General features: G+C 42.3%; 1 protein-coding gene across 1 annotated transcript in view; it reads left to right on the top strand.

Moving 5' to 3' along the window:
• RSPO3 (R-spondin 3) overlaps positions 1-19873 on the top strand; it is an 86890-nt gene extending 67017 nt beyond the window's left edge. The window contains exon 5 of the mRNA XM_054024238.1: positions 18645-19873. Coding sequence (XP_053880213.1) covers positions 18645-18832 — 188 coding nt within the window. The 3' untranslated portion in view covers positions 18833-19873. The remainder of the gene's footprint in view (positions 1-18644) is intronic.
• Positions 19874-20331: the final 458 nt, after the last annotated feature.

Genomic DNA, 20331 nt, shown 5'->3' with positions numbered 1-20331 from the left:
CCACCTCCTCCCTTGAGCACACCGCGTCCCTGCTCCACCCCCTCCCCCCCAGAAAGTTCTAAGCACCGCCAAACAGCTGTCTCTGCAGGGAAGCGCTGGGAGGGAGGGGGAGGAGTGGCGCTATGGCACGCTCAGTAGGGGGGGAGAAGGGGGCGAGGAGGGAGTAGCTTGGCTGCCAGTGAGTGCAGAGCACTCACTAATTTTTCCCCGTGGAAAATTAGACTTGAGGGATGACCTGCGTGAAGGCCGAGAATCTGCATACAATGGACACGATGTTGCGCTGGCTAGTGGAACAACAAAAAGAGATGCAGAAAACATAGCAGGAGACAAGCATTTCTGGATTGATAGGGGGAACAGCAGCAAACATTACAAGAGTTCACCAAAGAATAGGCCCAGGTACAGCAACAGCCCAGGGACTGGAAATCAAATGGTGGGCCTAGGATTATGTAAGATGGCCCCAGAGGATGACCCCGATGCCTTTTAACTAACTTTTGAGTGGGATGGGATAAAGTGCATGGGAACTTCGGCTAGCCCATCTGGGCTATCTGGCCAGCGAGGCTCAGGGGTCCAATGTGGCCCTGAGTGAGCATCAGGCCAAAGATTATGATAAATTGAAGGCTGCTATTTTACATAGGGTGGGCCTGTCAGCAGAGAAATACCACCAAAAATTCAGGGTGGCAAGAAGGAACTGCAGGATACATCCCTGGGTCTTTGCACAGAAATCGTCAGACTGGGCCACTCTATGGTTACAGCCAGATAGCCAGGACATTCAGGCCCTAGTGCACTCCATTATTCTAGAGTTTACAGAGAGCCTCCCTGAGACTACATGGCTCTGGGTCTGGAGACATCCATCAGACCCATTAGAGGCAGCAATAAAATTAACAGAGGAATATGTGGAGGCAGATTTTCCATGGAAAGAGCTCCGCACCCCTATGCTCAAGGACAGGGGGGAAAGAAGGTTGAAGAACCTCATGAAATGAAGCCTGGGAAGGGGATTCATAGGATGAACAAGGGTGCCCCAATTGCCCACGCAGTAGCTTGCTTGAGGACAAAGGGCACATAAAGAGATACTCCCCTGCATGGACGGAGGGTTTGCAGAGTTCTGTGGGTGGACAGATGTAAAAGAGGCGACCTGGGATTAGGACAATTCCTGTCAAAGTCGCCTGAAGAACGTCAAGGGGCATTGTGGATTCAGTGGAAGCGTGTTCCCTTGTACGGAGCATCCTGGTTAAGCTTCAGTGGCCACAGGAGGGAGCAATGATAACAATTTATTGTATACAGGGGAAAAGCGCACTTATGCCCCCTGGCTGTCATCCTCTTGGAAGTAGAAGGAACATTTAAATGGCAGAGAGTAGGCATAGTAAAGTTGCTGCCTTCCTCAGTAATTCTAGGAACTGACTGGACCCCCATTCCCCTTATGGGAAAAGGAGAGCTGATGGGGGAAGGACCCCAACCAATGGGTCTGCATAAAAAACTCATGAGTGTAGACCCTCCAGCTAGTCCTCCAGGTCCAGTGTGTGATAACCCTAAATATATGGTAACAAGCTCAGAAAGATGCAACACGTTGGAAGATTTGCGGGAGGAGAAAAATGCAAAGAGGAGGCGGTGGTGAGGCAGGGAATGCTAGATCAGAGACACCTAGAGGAAAAGGAAGGCAGCGGCTTGGCCAACTCCCAGGAAGAACAAGCCCTGGACAAGGCATAGGATCAAAAACAAGCCAAAGAGAGAGAGGGGTCTTGACAAAGAAGCCTTGGTGGGAAAACCTACCCCAACAGTCCTGAACCAGGGGCAAGATAAGTCAGGGAAAGAGAGGGACCCCTAGACTTTTATTAATGGAGATATCCTATCTCCTAGAACTGGAAGGGACCTTGAAAGGTCATTGAGTCCAGCCCCCTGCCTTCACTAGCAGGACCAAGTACTGAATTTTGCCCCAGATCCCTAAGTGGTCCCCTCAAGGATTGAATTCACAACCCTGGGTTTAGCAGGCCAATGCTCAAACCACTGAGCTATCCCTCCCCCAAAGACTGTGGCTCTAGAGGGACAATTCACGAGGGTAGAGATAAGCCAGAGGAAAGACCTGTGGCATATGATTGGTGTGATGACCAATGGGCCGAGATGGAGATGTGGAGAAGCCTCCACCCTCTAGGTGTGCCTTTTTCAAGTGGAATCCAGAAGCCCCTCACCAATGGTCAATAGAATGCCAGCCCCAAAAGGCAGAAGAACCCCCAGTAGAATCCAAACTCCGTAAAGATGGCAGGGTTCTGGCAGCAAAGAAGACCTCTTTCAGAGGCAAGAAAAGACCACAGGTGAAATAAGGGGAGGAGGAGGTGTGTGACAGGGCATTATTAGTAGCACCCTGAGTTCCTGAGCAGTAGCTGAGGTTGCTGTAGCACTGGAAAAAGTGCAGGCTTTATTGAAGCCGATTAATCAATTGCTGTTGCGGCTTATGACCCTCGGGTGACGATTGCTGAACTATTGAGGCAGTTAGCTCAGTATTGGGAGGATATAAGTGGGAGGAACGGGAAGCAGGGGAGAAGCTCAGAGGGCGAACTTGGGCTGAGGAGTGAAGGCTGTGGGGACACCTCCTTTTGCAGTAAGCTTTGTAAGGAAAGAATAAATGCACAGGTGGTGAAAGGGTAACAACGGGGTGTGTATTTGTGACTCTGAGGCCACATGAACTGAGCAGGCAGTGTAGTACACTGGGTAGTAACAGAGATACCAGGTAACAGGCTAATACACTCACATTTGGGGGAATTGTCAGTGGTTTCTCTTTTTTACTAGGCCTACGGCCCATTCGATAGTGGGATGGGAAACAAATTACCCATATGTAGCCCAGTCTATAGATTACATATATATTATGTTGATTACTTAAGAATTCCCAGAGTTGACAGGTTCTCGTCCAAAGATCAGGCCCAGTATTATTCAAGTTATTATATAGTTGAGAATGCCGATGTGCACAGTTGCAAAACTCACACTATAGGGACTCCTCTGTATTTACAAATAGTTTATTAATAAGTTTAGCACAGTCACAAACACCCCAACTCAGTTAGGTAGATAGAGCTACTACAGAATGTACATCTGTACATCCATATACCCACACCATTCCTTGCAGAACAACCTGATATGCTAGTCGTCATCTTCCTCATCACCGTCACCTTCCCCCCATCACCAGTGGCCATCATTCTGGCACCTTCCAAAGACTACATCTCCTTCTCCTACTGCCCCTAGGCTGGAATGCAACTTTTATAACATGATACGTTGACACCACTATGTTTGATGCATATTCAGTAGGAGTTTTTTTCCTTTTCCCTATTTGTATATCTTCACCTTACTAATGTTGCAGTGTCCTTCTCCTATAGGTTAGTATATCAATGATTTCAACTTATTATCATATATGTCAATTCGTTACCATGGCCCTCTAGTGGTTAGAAATCCGCAGATGTAGCTGTTTTGTACGTCAATTTGTTGCTATGACATTTTTATGGCTGGACTCTTGGACACTTTTGTGGTTGGTTGTTCTTGTGATCAGAAATTCCCCTTAAACACTCTGTTTTCAGCTCCCCAAAACTTGGGGTTTCCCATTGGGCCATTTATCTATTTCAAGTTCATAGGCCTCAGCCTTACGTTAACTTGCTGAAGCTAATGTCTTACAGGATATAGGCCTGTAGGTTCCTTGCATTACTGCTGAATATACTGCAAAACAGTGAATACAATAAAGCCAAGCTAGCCCTATGGGCTACACATAGCAGTTTCAAACCTGGTTTGAAAATGCTTTTGTTTATAGATGGACAGTGAGCAAACTTTGCTTAAAATTGAGTTAGCTTGGCTGGTTTTAAACTGGTTCCGGTAACAGTTTTTGGACAGGTCTACATGGCCTGCAAGAAGAATTCAGCAGTACAAAAACATGGGTGACCCAATGAAATTAATAGGCAGCAGGCTTAATACAAACAACAGGAACACATACAGCGCACAACTAATCTGTGGAACTGATTGCGATGGGATGTTGTGGTGGCCAAAAATATAACTGGGTTCAAAAAAGGACTGGATAAGTTCATGGAGGATAGATCAATCTTGGCTAATACTCAGGGATGAAATCTCATGCTCGGGGCAACCCTATTCCTCTGACTACCAGAAGTCAGAAGTGGAAGATGGATGGATCACTCCAACTACTCTGTTCTGTACACTCTCCCTGAAGCTCTGGTATGAGCCATTTAATGGGGTAAGCTATACCAGGGTCTGATCCAGTATAGCCATTCTTATGTTGCTGTGAATATTCTCACATTTCTTGCCCCATATTCTACTTCATTGTGCTTCTAAGGATAAGGATATAAAATAATAACAATAATTCATTTGCATTGCAATAATACCCTGAAGCCGCAATCAGGATCATGGTGCCCTACTGCTACCGGTAGGTAGTGGACAAACCCTTAGGCCTGACCTCTACTAGACTTTGGAGGGAATCTCCTAACTTTGCACTACCATCCACCATTCTACCATCCACTGGTGGCAATGCTAGTGGTGATAGGCCACCAGAAATGTTTCAGCTCAGCCTGCTCAGAACAGGTCTAAGGGACATGGTGTTAAATGTCTAGTACAATATTAAATAAACTGGACTGGATTTTTATGTTATTATGTGGATTAATGAGAGTATTCATTCTTTACATTCCACTATGGTCTATTCATAAAAGCTTGCTGTTAATTTAAGTGTACAAATGCTGTTATTACAAACAGCTTTAGACCCACTGCTTGTGCTTTTGGGAATTTAAATAGAATAAACTTGAAAAATCCTGGATAAAATCTACATTTAGGAAATTCACTTAGTATCTTGGGTTCATTTTAGGTTGCAGACTTCCACCCTAGTGCAAAAATCCTGATCCAAAGTTTCATGAATAATATCCCTCAGGATAGCATGGAATACTGTTCCATTAGAGGGGGTGGGTAAAATGACTCTGACACTTAGGCTCGTAAGTCTTTTAGGTGTTTTTGAAAAATTTACCCCATAAGTCAATGAAGAATTTTGGCTCTAGAACGTCTACTAATGTTGAATGCAGGAAGTAACAGTTGGGAGAAGAAAAGAGGAGTAAATGTGTAAAAGAGAATAGTATGAAAGGAGAGGTAGTAGCAGAAAGGGGAAGTAGAGTAGAATGGGGTGAGAAGACAAGAGCAGAGCTAAAAAGGAGAAGAAGAGAAAAGAGAAAACTAGAGATCTAGAGACTCGAGAAAAGAAAGACAAAAGCTACTTATTACATAAGAAATATCACCTTCTTAGGGGCATAGACAAAAACCCCTGGCTTTAGAAAAGTCAGTCCAGGTTAGGGTGACCAGATGTCCCGATTTCATAGGGACAGTCCCAATATTTGAGGCTTTGTCTATAACCCCCCCACTCCCTGTCCCGATTTTTCATCCTTGTTATCTGGTCACCCTAATCCAGGTTTCAGGGAAGGCAGAAAAATCTGCCCAAAGACAAGAAAAAAAATATGGCGCCTGACCCTTACTGTTAAAATGCTAGTCTCTCTATTTTATAGAGCTGGTTAGAAATTTCCCCATGGTGCAGTTTTCCACTGGAAAATGCCGATTAATCAAAATTGAAACATTCCACAGGAACGTGTTGATTTTGATGAAATTCCAGCAGAAACCAGGCAAATTTCTAAACCTCCTTGCCAGGTAAGTTTCCATCAGAAGCCTGCCTGGTTTCCTGCCAGTTCTCCTTGTTCCTCAGCAACCGGCCTGGTGAGCAGATGGGCAGCCAAGAGCCTGGGAACCCCAGTCACAGCTTCTCATCAGCCAGGACTCCCAAAGTCCAGCCTGCCAGGTGGACTGTCAAGGATCCAGCACTTCCAGGCTCCTGGCTGCTCAGCAGTCTGGGAGCTCTGGCTCCCTGGCTCCCCATGCTGCCTGGCTCCCAGGTTCCCTGTGCTGCTCGGCTTACTGCTTGGTGGGCTGCTGGGGCTCCAAACAGCTAAGAGAGCCTCATAAATATTTTGAAAATGTAGAAATGCTGCTTTGATTTTCTAAATGAAATCTCAGAATTCCTGTTTCAAGGGAAAATTCAACTTTCATTCCATTTTGGAATCTCCCTCAGAACAGAAATGCCTGTTTCCAGCCACGTCTAATATTTTACTCATTTTGGTGGAGGAGGGAGAGAGATAAACTGTCCCACTTCAATCCATTTCTGAAAAGAACCACCAGGGAAATTCCTCATGTGTTTACACCAGTGACTTAATTGGGTTTGCACAAGTGTAACAGAAGGCAGCATTTGGCTCTTTGTGGGTTTAAATAGTCTATTATTTAACAAAACCCAGGTGAGTCCTGAACTGATGATTTTGATGAAGATGTCCATCAGAGGATGGCTTTTCCAGAATCTATGGGCACTGAAGACTGGGTGACTAGTGATAAACCAGTCAGATTGTATTGGTATACTGGAAGTCAGCCAGCCACCAATCAGCATGTGCTACATTTGATGTGAGAGAGCAAACAAATTAGCTTAGAAGACCAAATGACTGAACCACAATGAGACAGCCAGAGACTTATCCTGATCAATCTGCTCTGTGGCACTCTAACATGGACAACAGAGGTTCCCCTTTGGATAAGGAAAATGGCACAAAGGGCTTGTCTACACTTGAAACACTACTTTAGCAGAAGCTGTGCTGTTGTAGCACTTCAGTGTAGACACTACCTCTGCCAACAAAAGGGGTTCTCCCATCTGTGTAGGTAGTCCACCTCCCCAGGAAGTGATACCTAGTTGACAGAAGAATTCTTCCGTTGACCTAGTGCTGTCTACACCAGGGTTAGGTCGGCTTAACTATGTTGCTCGGGATGTGGATTTTTCACACCCCGAGCAATGTAGTTATGCTGAGGCTAGTTCTCAGTGTAGCCAAGCCCAAAGTCTCCAAGTGTCATAAAGCCAGTGTAGGCAGCTCCGCACTACGCATTCCCAGCCCCCTTGGTGTAGGGGGCATGTTGGGAGCAGAAATGGGTGTGGCTGAAGTGTTTTTCATTCTGGAGAGTCTTTCTGCTGCCCTGTGTAACAGCCTCAAAGGGGCATTTCAAACAGGTACAATGTAGAACAGACTTTAAGCTGCTCTAAATTTGCACTAGGAGCAGAAAGTTGGTGGAACACCACCTCCCCCCCGCCTTTGTACCAACTCTGGCACACCTGAGGATCTGATATACAAATTTTATCAAAGTTTAATCATCACAAGCATATATACCATCAGTCCTAAATTAAGCCCCCACTCATGCAACAGGATCTGATGACTTCTCTGGGACTGGAACAAGCTTAAGGGTCTGCATTAGTGACCTGCCTTCAAGATCAGGTGCTCCACCAACTAAGGGTACTTGACACAGAACTGTGCCAGACCCATAGTCAATTAGGGAAATAGCATACAGTTGGTGCTATAGCACTCCATGTTTACAGATGCATTGGAAATTTTTGGCTGTATGGATATTCCAAGAATTTACACACTGGTTTATTGCGATTATTTTAAGTCAAAGTTTTTTTTAAAAGCTGCCATTGTTCATCCCTCACTTAAAAATTATTTGATTACAAATTTGATGAATCTAAATGAACAAAAGTTTCTTTGGTTGTTTCTCCTTTTTAGTATTGTACTAGAAAGAGTTCAAATATCTGCCGAGGCAGTAGCATCTGTCTCTTATCATGTATAACTTTTCCTGATTATTTCTAGAAAGGCAGACTAAACATGCAGTTCTGACATAATGCAGCATCACATTTTCATTTCTGGTTTGCTCAAATGCCTGCACCCGCTGAACTAAGTCTCTGAAAAGGGCACTATCCATGACCTCAAGCAAGGCTAATGGGAGGCTTGGATTATTCTTGCCTGAAACAATAGAATAAGCTATTACAGATTCCTGCTAATACTTTGAAACCACATTAGGGTGAGGGGTTTTGTGCCAATAACACATATCTCCATTTAAAAAAAAGTTGTGTTTTCATATAATTCCATTAGTCTTAAAAATGGTTATGCAGTGGATCCACCCTAAATGAACTTATGTCTAATTTATGCCACCTTTTACGTAAATATAAAATTGCTATTGTCGTCATACCATTAGTCATGAGCCAAAAAAGGGGGGCTAACACATTCACTTGTCTCAGCATACACATGCAAAATAAAATAGGCCCCCAAATGCTCTAGTGTGCAGATAAACATATGGCAATAAAATGTCGATAGAGGAAAACACAAATAGACATAGAAATCTGCCACTACTATTGAGTACTTGACAAGAAGTTACTATTTATTATTTTTTAAACTCTGACAGTGTGTGTGTGCGACTTCACAAGACAGAAATATCCAGACAGTCTACTCCAAAGAGCTTATGATTTTAGGATTAGATTGTGACTTTGCGGCAAGCCCTGTCCATGAAGAGAGTGTATAGCTGCACCAGCTCACAAGCAGCACAGGGAAGGAATTATGCCTGAGAAAAATACGATTCCCTCCCTGCATTCCAGTCACTCGAGCACTATAGAAACTTGCTGCTTGCTTATAGCAGCAGCAAATTGACATCCCATGCAATGGCTCAGCTAAGCCAAGGTTCCCCCCACTCCCTGCCCCTTTCTGCCCACCTGCTTGGGGTAGTGAGTTGTTGGTGTGCAGTGTCTGATGATTCCTGCCTGCTCAGTCCCAATGTCCTTATTCCCTCTAATATCCCTGCATGGCCATGCAGTCGAAGGGATGATTTAGCCCAAAAACTTGACAAGGAAGACAAGGGGCAAAATATTCAAATGCAAATAAGAGACTTAGGAGCCTGTCCCACTTTCACAAATGCCTAAGTAATTTAGGAGCTTAAGTCTCATTGAAAGTCAATGTGACTTAGGCTTCTAAGTCACATAGGCACTTTTAAATTTTTGCCCAAGAGCCACTTCAGCAATAAGTGCAGCTTTAAGAGCGATTTAAATAAGTGTGAGAAACGCACAACATGCGGAACGATTTAATATCTGGGTAATTCGTAAACTGTGAAATTCACAACGTTCTCTGCCCATCAACATTTCTAGTGGTTATGTTGACCTGTGACTCTGTCACACCTTTGGTAATAACACTATAAGGCCATAATATTGATAGGTTTGAATTGCTTGAAACATGCTGGGGGTAGGGTGTCCAGACGTCCCAATATTATAGGGACAATCTCAATATTAGGGGCTTTGTTTTATATACGCAACTATGCCCCTCCTCCTCCTGAAAAAAAAGTATCCTGATTTTTACACTTGCTATCTGGTCACCCTAGCTGGGGGCAAGCAGGCAAACACAACTAATTGGGTTGTTAGGCTTTGCTATGACAAAGGCCTATTTTATTAGTCTGAGGCCTACTGTGATATGCTAATGCTAAGGATTTATTTTAAGTGAACCAAGCAAGGCCCAAGGGCTTAACCCTAGTATATGAAGTGTGCCTTCTCATTCTGTGTAACAAGCAAGTGACTGCAGAAGGACAGGTACACCACAAGCTTGCAAAAGGTTATCTTGAAATAGGGGGACAGTTGGGGGTAGAGGCTTTTGCAATATTGTAACTAGGCAGTTAGACCATGTTGTCATATATGATGTATTAAGAAATTGATGGATGCAAATGCTTAGGTTAGTGATCAGAAGCATGCTTATGGATACATGGAATGTCACTTATGGATAATGGGCAGGTACAATCCTTATTATGGTCACGGAACATGGGCATATATGGTTATGTTTCTGAATAATTACATATAATACATACACATATATAAAAAAGATCTGATTTAGTTCCCTAAATTTGGGGTACATTGGGGTCCTGAAATGATGTCAACTGATTCATGGCCTTCAGAGGTGCTCCACTGACTGTTGTTTCTATCTTTGTTTTCTCATTAATCTTGTGTGAGTATATTATGCTACCAATCTCAAGAGCAATTGCTTTGTTTATTCCTTTTTTTGGTTGGATTATTATAATAAGTAGACTTATTTGGTTTTTATGTAAAGGCCTTATTGAGAGCATACAGCTCTGTCACAAATCACATCAATCCAACAATGAGCAAGAAACTTCTGTGTAGCCAATCTGGGAAGAACCTATGATAATCAATAGTTATGAATGTGGTGAATTACATTATTTGACAAGGAATAACCCATAACTTGGAATAAAATGATCGCTGAAGAGAAAGTTGAGCTGTTTAAACTTTGAGGGCGCTGAATAGATGAGTCATTTGCTAATGGGTTGTGAATGAAAGGATGATCTCTTTTGGATTGCACAGGATCATTTGGACAGGAGTCCTTAATATTGTTTTTTTGGCAGACATTTGTGAAGTTCAGTGGGCGTCACTGTTACAGAAAATGGGTCATGCTTCTTGGAAATCAGAAGGGACCTAGGAATTTACATAATATTGCATTAATGGATTGTAGGTGACTTGAAACTGACCCAGGAACAAGAAATAATTGGCAGCAAAGGTTTTTGAGAGGTTGGCTCTTCCAGTCTCAACTTTCTCCACTGGGAATTCCTGATCGAATTCACAGCACACATTCTTTCTCCTATCCTTATGATGTTTTTCATGATTCATTTTTTTAACTCCTTCTATGAAGGTAGAAGGATTCAACATAAGTTAAAACGGAGTTACAAGTTTAACAACTGTGCTCATGGAAAAGCATAAAAGAATGGTTTGTGCTATTGGATGATTAATTGGCAAATGTTACACAAATTAAAGTGTCATTCAAATAACTGAGAAATCCTGCACTCATACTATCCAGTAACTTTGGAGATATCAAGCAACAGCACCTTGAAACAGTTCTGCCTCTGATCCAGCCAATTACTTAAGTATGTGTAACTTTACGCCCATGAGCAGTTCCACTGAAGTAAATGAGGTTATTTATTCACTTGCTTAAAGTTACCCATGTGCTTCAGTGCTCTATTGAACAGTGCTTTGCTGTATCTTGCATGAATTCCCCCTCTGTGACATGAAATACCCCTTGAGGAGGTCTTCAAGGGCAGCCACAGTCCAGTCCTAGCAGCAGTTCTTGCAGGAACTGTACAGACCAGGACATACAGGAAGCTGGGAAAGGGGGGATGGGGCAGCAGTGCAGAAGTAAATGTCTGTACTCAAATGTCCTTGCCTGTGATGAATCCCCCCAGGTTTGCACAGGTTGCAGGGGATCTACAGGCATAGAGGATGGACAATCCAAGCCTCTTCATTGAGGGATAGAACTTTATCCTCAACACAGAAGAATTCCATAGAAACTCAGTCAGTTGAAATTCATAGGTCCGGGTCCTCCAGCTGAGGGTCCAGCCCCTGGAGTTTCCATAACCTTACAGAGGAATAACCCTGATAGTGGACACCTAGATCTGTGATGCAATCACCAAAGCAAGGCAGTTCAAAGGATGAAACTCTATCCCTAATGCTTCCTGTTGTGTTTAGGTATTTCAGCCCATACTTTAGGAATACGTAAACAGACAAGTGCTCTGCAGTAATTACAGGTGAGTACAACAGGACTGGAATAGGATAGTCAAGTTTCCATCTTTGGAACCTGCATTGCTTAGTTTGCTTGTGTCAGCCTTGATGTTTTTGGTGTGGGGAATTTTCTTAAATGGTATTTAAAATACCAGTCCTACTCACTTCCCCCTCAGGAAATGAAAATATTTACCACCCGAAATCACAAGAGTGGATGTAATAATGTAAACGCTTCTCTGGAACAATCTATGATGTGGCTACATATTTAAAGATGTTTTCAAATGTGGATTATATAAATATATGTTTAGGGATTTCTTAAAACATGGATTACAAATTAGATTTACAAAAACACAGTGCCTTCAAGCAGTAAGATCTGTTGTGTAAGCAGATACATAGTGTACGCTCAATTTCATCATCAGAATTCAATCTGAAGTACTTCTCAAATTGGTAGCTTATTTGTAGACTTACTTACTTCACTATACAAAGTCATTTATTATTAGTAATAATAATCTACACGGGGAAATGAACCAGAGTAGCTATTCTGAAATAAACTATTCTGGACTAAAACTCCTTTTAGTCCATAATAGCTACTCTGCAGAACGTTTTTAGGTTTTGATGAACTGGCATTGTCAAATGGAAAAATGTCTTTAGAAAATTTTCAGTTACAATTATTTATTCTCCTTGTTTTCATCACATGGATTTATTAACCAATAAGACATATGTTGTGTTAAGGCCTTGCTACAGCAGAATGCTGCAACTAGCTGGGAAGTGGTGATATCAGTATGTCCCAGCAGAATACACCACCTCTTATCCTCTTACTGGTGTTGTAAAACTGTCCCAATATACATACAGTACTAAATAGAAAAGGAAATATAATAGTGAATATAATGCTGGGGAAGGGTTCTGGATTGGAAGCATTTGAAACTAAAGTCTTCAATTTAATCCAAGAGCAGGTATACCTTAGGGCGGCAAAGAAGCTTCCTCAACACTACCATGCCGACTTGTTTCAATCCTGGCCTGGAGGGACCCCCCCTCTAGGAGTAACAGGATTATTCTCCTTTTCACAATGTAAATTCCTCTTTTTACAATATAAAAACTCTTCCTTTAAGCAGCCAGAAGAATGCCCTAGGAAAGCTCAAAAGTGCCCCCAAGTGGAATTTTACTTGTAGTTCACCAAAGAAAGTGTAATACAACTACTTGATTAATCAAAGCAGTTCTCTATTGAACAGAAAATTATTGCTCTCTCTCTCTCTCTCTCTCTCTCTCTCTCTCTCTCTCACACACACACACACACACACACATTTGAGCCCCAGCAGTTTGTGGTGGATGCTCCTTTTATTTCACTCTATCTTCCTTCCACAATTTGTATATATATGCAAACATGTATATGTAATTTTGAAAGAGCTGTGAAAACTTTTTTAAAGGGAGAGTTTCTATTTAAGTTACTCATGCAAAATGAGCCAATAGGCAGATACAGGCATCAGGAAATTTCTGCTTATTGGAGTCATCAATCTGTCAGATGATACACCAGCTCCTTGTGGGAACCAGTGTAACTTCCTAAAGAGATCATATTATTTAGCATATGTATAATACTACTTATCCCTGAATCTTAAGTGCTTTACGAAGGTGGTAGGCATTATTATCCCCATCTTATAAACAGGAAAAGAAAGGCACAAAAAGGTTAAATGATTCGTCTAGGGCCCCACAGTAAGTTTAGGGGAGAGCCAGAAAAATAACTGAATTCTACTGATTACTGGTGTAATGTCCTGTCCTCTAGACCACTCTTTCTGAATGTATCATGGGAATTTCTGTACAATGAAATAATCTGCATACCAGAAATTGAACATTTTCTGATGGGTTTTATTATTCATTCTAATTTACATCATTATTCAACATTAACTTTTCTTTTTTTCCCTGCCTTTTGTTTTTCTTTAGATGCAAATAAGTGCCATATTTAGAGCAATAATACAAAAAGCTGTGCACGCCATATATCAAGACAATATATTTCATATAGCACCTTTCGTTTCATAGAATCCCTTAAGCACTTTGCAGCTATACATAAAAAGCTCTAATGCATTGCCACCACTTCTGGGCTGGGGGACAGTGCATAGTACACTACATAATATCTGGGGAGAGATTTTTTTCTTTGGCATAAAAGCCTTGTTTTCATGAAAAGTGTCACAGGATGTTCACACAGAACAGAGAAGCTATTGTTCTTGTTCCTTGTCAGTGTGAGAATGCAGCAAAAAACATCAACTTGTGTTTTACTAAATAAGTGTCCAAATATCAATCCCAGCGGCTGCCCATGTGACTAGGTGGGGGGGGGGAGGTTAGGGAGGGAGGGGAAGGGTTAGGGAGGTGAAGAGAAAGGTAACAAGCAGCAAGAGGCATTCACAGTAGAATTCAGCTCAAACTCCTCCCAATTGCTAGTGGAAAACTAAGGGAGGAGTAACTTTCCCCTTCTTCCCCTAACCTTTAATTGCTACAAGAATCTATACCCCAGAGAGGATGGAAACAAAGTAACACCATTATATACAGGTTTATAAAAATAGTAGTTAAAGGAGCTAATGAACCAGCGGCACTTCATGATGAAAGACTCGTGCCTGCTTTACAAAAACTGCAAAGATGACGCTTTTGGGTTGAATTGTTTTTCTAGAGCAGCAGAATGCAACATTCTAGCGCAGAGGCTCCTTCACAAAAGATGGCAATATGTGGGCATTTGTGGTAGGCTGTGTTAAGAGCGGCACGTGAAGAATTATGCAGAGGAAGCCATTTGCAGTGCAAAACAAGTTTAAGAGTTCTACAGAGTCCAGGAATCTCTTGCTGTGCGGAGGATGGAAATTTCATTTTGTGAAGGATTTCCAAATTTGCCTCTGTTCTGAATCGGAGTGAAACCTGAAAACTTCAAAATTGCCACCAATGAAAATTCCAAAAAAAAAAATTGGTTTGGGTTGATTTCAATGTTTTTTTTGTTTTGACAAAATCATTTCATTTTGATTTTGACTTTTGATTTTGTATTTTAAAATATATAATAGAATGCAAAATAAATAAAAACATTCAAAAGAAAGTCATTTTAAAGCAAAAAATCAAAACATTTTGTTCCAAATATGTCCAAAGAGACTGGTTCGACATTGGTGGAACTTTTTTTCAAATTTTCTTCTGAAATGAAATTCCAGTGAAATTGACTCCGTTTCACAAAGTGTTATGATTTTGATGGAACTGTGAATTCTGATGTATTATGTTTCCATTGAAATTTCTCTGACCAGCTCTGCCTAGGAATGATGGCTTAGTCCCTAAAGGACTGCTCTAGCCAGCTTAATTTAGATCAACTCTTATATTACGCTGGGAATTGCTGCAGCTCCTAGTCAGGCTAATGACTGGGGAGCAGGAAGTTATCTTAGATCCACCTTCTCCCTTACCCTGGGTCCTACACCAAGTGCAGGTTGGCTGGGCCCAGCAATCTGCCCCACTGTGTGCTAAGGGGCACCAATGCAGGTTGTTCTCAGTCATTGCCAACACTGGCTTTGGTGTAACACATTAAGGGTTGGATTGTAGCTTTTAAGCAATTCCCCTCTCAGAAGGGGTGAGTGGAGTGGCTGGGCTGCAGAAGGACCCTCCAGGTGTATCTGGCTGGTTCAGCCTGATTTTTCTCCCAAGTGCTCCTGCAGAGTGCATGCTGACGCAGCAGCTCTACCACCCTTTCAATAGATTCCCCCCCCACATCCAGCCAGCTTTAGGCTATGTCTGCATTAGAAATGCTACAGCTGCTGTAGTAAATCCATCCCCTTGGGAGGCGATAGCTAGGTCAAGGGAAGAATTCTTCCATTAACCTAGCACTGTCTACACTAGGGCTTAGGTCAGCTTAACTACATCTCCCAGGCATGTGATTTTTTTCACACTCCTGAGCAACATAGCTGGGTCAACCTAACTTTCTAGTGTAGACCAGCCCATAGGGTAGTGAAGCACTCTCCACTGGGATTGTGCCAAGCCCTTCCACAGCAGCACAAAAGGGAAGATGCTCCATGTGCCCCTTACTCCTCTTGTGCATCCTACAGGGCCAGCCACAAGGGACACTTCCCCCCCTCAATTTTTGTTTAATTCTGTGTTGTGCAGGACCAATATGTTGCACAGTAAACTCATGCTGTTACTTTAGAGCACTTCTCAGACCAAATCCTCATTCTTTGGGTAACAGGAATATTACTGAGTTTCAAGCTCTTTCCAAAAATATCTCTGCCTGTCTTAAGTAATAATTACATCAGTTTGCTTTTCTTAAAAAAAAAAAAATCCCAGGGCTAAATCAGTGAGTTGCCATGAGCAGCTAAAAAAATTCCAAATCAATCAGCGACTGAAGAGGAGGGGAGGGAGTGCCTTTCCAATGTGTCCAAAGCATTGTGGTTAGGAGGTCAGAGCTGTACGATATTGGACCGTCACCAAGTGAACAATGTCAAACATTGAACGTCTGGATGATTTCCATCAAAATAACATTTCATTTGGGGTCAATAGTCTTCACAGAGGTTTGGAACTGAATTCAAAATGGTCACTGACATATTGTTATATAATATTAGAACTGGGCTTGATGCATGTTCACCTTCAGAAAGGAACTCAACATGGAAATGGTATGTAACCCAACGCTTTCAGACTTCTCTCTCTGAGAACTGGGCGCACATTCCACAAGTCACCATTTCATTTCTGCTGTTCTTCACACTGTGTGCTGATCTGCCATTCAGGGAGCACCGGTGCTACTAATAGGGTTGTATATTTGTTTTGTCTGGCCATCTAAAATCATTGGAGTAATTTTGGATTAAAAGCAAAGCAATATTTCAAGTTTCTGAAGTAATAGAAGAGAGACTCAGTTATTCATCCATATTGAATTTAGGAAGTGTAAATATCTTAAACTTTCATCTGAATCTTTTATCAGCTAGAACTGGTCACGAATGGACTGGTTGGGAAACAAGCCAGGAAACTATGCATAAGGCTGTGTGACTTTCTGCAACCTCCATGACTTCTGTAGTGGCCCGCAGCCAGCCATACCGGCCGCTGCTGGAGCAGCCCCTGGCCAGCCGTACCAGCCGCTACTTGGGTGGCCCCAGGCAGCGGGCCCCGGGTTCTGCCTGAGCAGTGGCCAGTGGGGCTGTCCCCGGGGACCACCTCAGCAGTGACCGGTGGGGGCTGGCCCCAGGCGTCCCCAAAGCAGCGGCACCTCAGATGGCTTCTACAGGAGCACCCCCATGGAAGCCCCCCTGAGCAGTGGCACCCCAGGGCCACACAGATAAGATTTAGTCATGGCATTTCTAGCAAAGGTCATGGACAGGTCACAGGCCATGAATTTTTGTTTATTGCCTGTGACCTCTTCATGACTTTTACTAAAAATACCCCTGACTAAATCACAGCCTTAACTATGTTACAGCTATGTATCAAGCATGGCCTACAACATACCCCTCCTCCTTCATTTTCTCGCCTTACTCCTTGCCTCTCTCCCCAATCTCTAAGAAACCTTTCATGCTGTTCTGTCTCCTCCTCCCTTAGTCTGACACCGCTGACCTTGTTCTCTCATCTTTCCTTAGACTGAAACTACTCCTTCCCTCCATCCTGAACTGGCTTTCAATCCCCCACAAGTTACCAGAGACTCTCACCTTTATTTTCATGTCTGGGCTGGACTTGGTTCCCTATATTGGTCACCCTCTCCATTGCAGACAACACAGAGATCTATTACCTAGTAACCAGGTTTGGTTGACTCTGTCTTCCAGATCCAGATGTCAGGAAACCCAGGGTATTTCTAATGATATACAATTATGAGACCTGGACTGAAGTATTTTTTGCTGTAATAAACAGTGATTGTTGTTTTCAGCATACAATATTTGCCATGATGCCATAAAACAGAGTTAACTAGGTGTTTCTCAATACTGCACAAACAGTGAAATTCTCCCTTGCGTAGGCAGCTAGCACAAGGCCCGTATACTACTTACGCCTCAGTTAAAATACACCTCTACCCCTATATAACGCTGTCCTCGGGAACCAAAAAATTTTACCATATTATAGGTGAAACCTATATATCAAACTTGCTTTGATCCGCCGGAGTGCGCAGCCCCGCCCCTCCCCCCCGGAGTGCTGCTTTACCACGTTATATCGGGTTGCGTTATATTGTGGTAGAGGTGTACTGTTTTAAAGCATACGTGGGAATCTTCTGCATATGGGTAAATTTCACTCATAGGGCTCAGTATATGGACCAATTCTCACAAAGAAAAAAACCACTCAGCTTTAAGTTAGTGTGTAAAGCCAAGTTTAACTGTCAGTATTTCATATGTGGACCAGTTTCTAATGTAAACCTAAGAAATAGAAGAATAAATGCATTGCACATCTAATTCACAGCAATAGCAAGCTTTAACTATTCTTTAAGGGAACAGAAACTTTACTCATGAGAGCCTTGATGGTAACAAAAGCCGCAGAGTTCTACCCTCAGAGATATTTAAGGAAATAAAGCAAAGGGATTGAATTCATCAGGTTTGTATCAATGGGTAAAAGGTTCAGCACTTAAGACGTTAATATTTTGTCTTATTATGGTCACATACCAGTGCTGGAATCAATGTTATTCAAGGGAGTTCTCCCTGCAGGGAAGGAAATCTTCTGCAGGAGAAGGAGAATTTTAAGGCTGTGGATCCCAGATCTTCTCCTGTGCTGAGAAGAGCTCTGAGACAGAGATGGGGAATAAGTAGGGAGCTAGTTACAGCTCCGTGATTTACTAGCCACATTTGCTCAGGTTCCTGGCTCAGGCATAAGTTATAGCATCCTAGGGAGTGCTTTAACTTACATCAGCTGGAGCATACACCAAATGAGAAATGGGGGAGTGCAGGTCATTCTGCCATGCTCACAATGACCTCTGTTGGGGGGCAGTTGGCATAGAAACCAACTATGCCAGCTTTGTACCAGCTAAGAACTTACCCACCACACAAGAGGAATTCTCAGCTGTCTGGTTATGGCCAGACTCCAGACACTTTGCTCAACTCAGGGATAGAGAATCTGGCCCTAGGTCAGGACTTTACCTGATGACTTGATTCACAGATGGATACCTATGATTGCTCTCCAGACAACTGCGTTAATGTTTGGTTTTAACCCTCAGCATCATGAGCTTGTAATCAAAGGGTGATTTTTCAGGCTGTTGGCAAACTGACGGGATTCAAAGACTGGGATGGTCTGAGTATTGCTTATAATGTGCCATGTATTTTTATTGCAGGGAAAAAAAATAGAGATGAGAAAGGGAAAAGGCCAAACAAAGAAGAAAGTAGGGAGACAAGGCAGGAAAACAAAGGCCGAGAATCCCGAAGACAAAACCGAGAACAACGGGAAAACAAAATGCAGCCGAAGAAAAGAAAAGCCCAAGATAAACAACAGAACCCAGTACCCATCAGCACTGTACACTAATGGCCTTACCTGATTGTTTTAGACTTATGATGCTGCTATCTCAACCAGATCCCGGTGACAGATGCTCAAGCCATTCAAACCACAAATGGACAATGCTATCAGTTATTGTTAAACCTTAAACAACATTCCAAATAGTTCCTATATTCTCCAGGCAATTATAGTTTATTAAAGAGACTGACATGAGCCAAGAATTAAAAAAAAAAATCTTAAAAAGGGATACTTTAAAACTGTTACATTATATGCTGCCATGCATCTGTAAAAGGCAATTAAGAAATTGTGTATATACTTATTAATAGGGTATAAAATATAGCAATATAATGAATGACATCTGGATGAACAACCTGCTTCCTCTGTAAAATGTTTTTCAAGCTATTGTTTAAGCAAAGTAGGAGACAAGAGAGATGTCTAAATCAGAGATAAAGTATCCCATCGTATATCGTACATAAATATTCAGAGAGGGTCAGGAGGGAAACCATTTTTCAAGAGCCAGTAGGAATCTAAGGTTTTGCACCCTGTGGTGGATCTGAACTGAATTACCCTGGGGTTCCCTGGTACTTGTTCCAGACTCATGTGAGAAATACCAGAATACCTGCAGGGTGTTGACAGTTAAAGAAGGAAAAGAAGTGGAAGCAACTGCAACTTCAGAGACTGAAGTTCCTAAAGGAGAAGTGGTGGCGCTTTGCTCGTATAGCATTCTTAGCTATGGGACAACACAATGTTTTCTGGTCTAAACAGTGGTACAGTGCGTGCTGTTCTATGCTTTTTATAACTATGTGTAACTTAAATCTACATTTCAAATCTTCCAGGGAATGACAAATCATATTTGTAGAAGACAATGCTGAGTTAATAAAGAACAGAAAATAGACCACGGAAATATGTGTCTTTCACAGTCGTGGGGGTTTTCTTCTTCTTTTTTACTGGAAGAATCTACTACTTTATAATCAGCTTTATGAACGTCATGGAGAGAAAGGGATACTACATCTTTAACAATGTATATCTAGTGAAAGAGAAGCAACTACAATAAATATATTTGTGGATAGAGTGGATAAAGTTTGGTCCATTTTTTTTTTGCTTGAAAATCATGATACAGATGCCCCACTTATTCCCTCTGGCATAGCCAAAGTGAAATTCACCACTTGTCAGAAGGCCAGAAAAGGCCCAAGCACCACTTGTGTCCTGCTTACACCCTAGTTTGAAGGCTATAGTGATGCTTAAGTGGTCGGTAGGCTTTGTGCTGGCTCTCTGCTCAGGGATGGATTTTATCCTTGTAAAATAATATAAAGATGGAAAATACCTAATAGGACATCAGTGAAATCCTTACCCTATCAAAATCAATGACAAAACTCTCCTTGATTTCAGCAGAACCAGATTTTGCCCTGAGAGTCCAATCCAAAAGCATATTGAAGTTAATAGAAAGATTTCAGTGGCATATGGATAAGGACCTTGGTAATGCAGGATTATTTCCTACATTTCCTTTGGGGCAGGAACCACCCTTTTAA

This window comes from Malaclemys terrapin, chromosome 3 (assembly GCF_027887155.1).
Source record: "Malaclemys terrapin pileata isolate rMalTer1 chromosome 3, rMalTer1.hap1, whole genome shotgun sequence".
Lineage (NCBI taxonomy): Eukaryota > Metazoa > Chordata > Testudines > Emydidae > Malaclemys > Malaclemys terrapin.
Note: the sequence above shows the minus strand (reverse complement) of the source record. Positions and strands in the feature narration are given on the sequence as shown.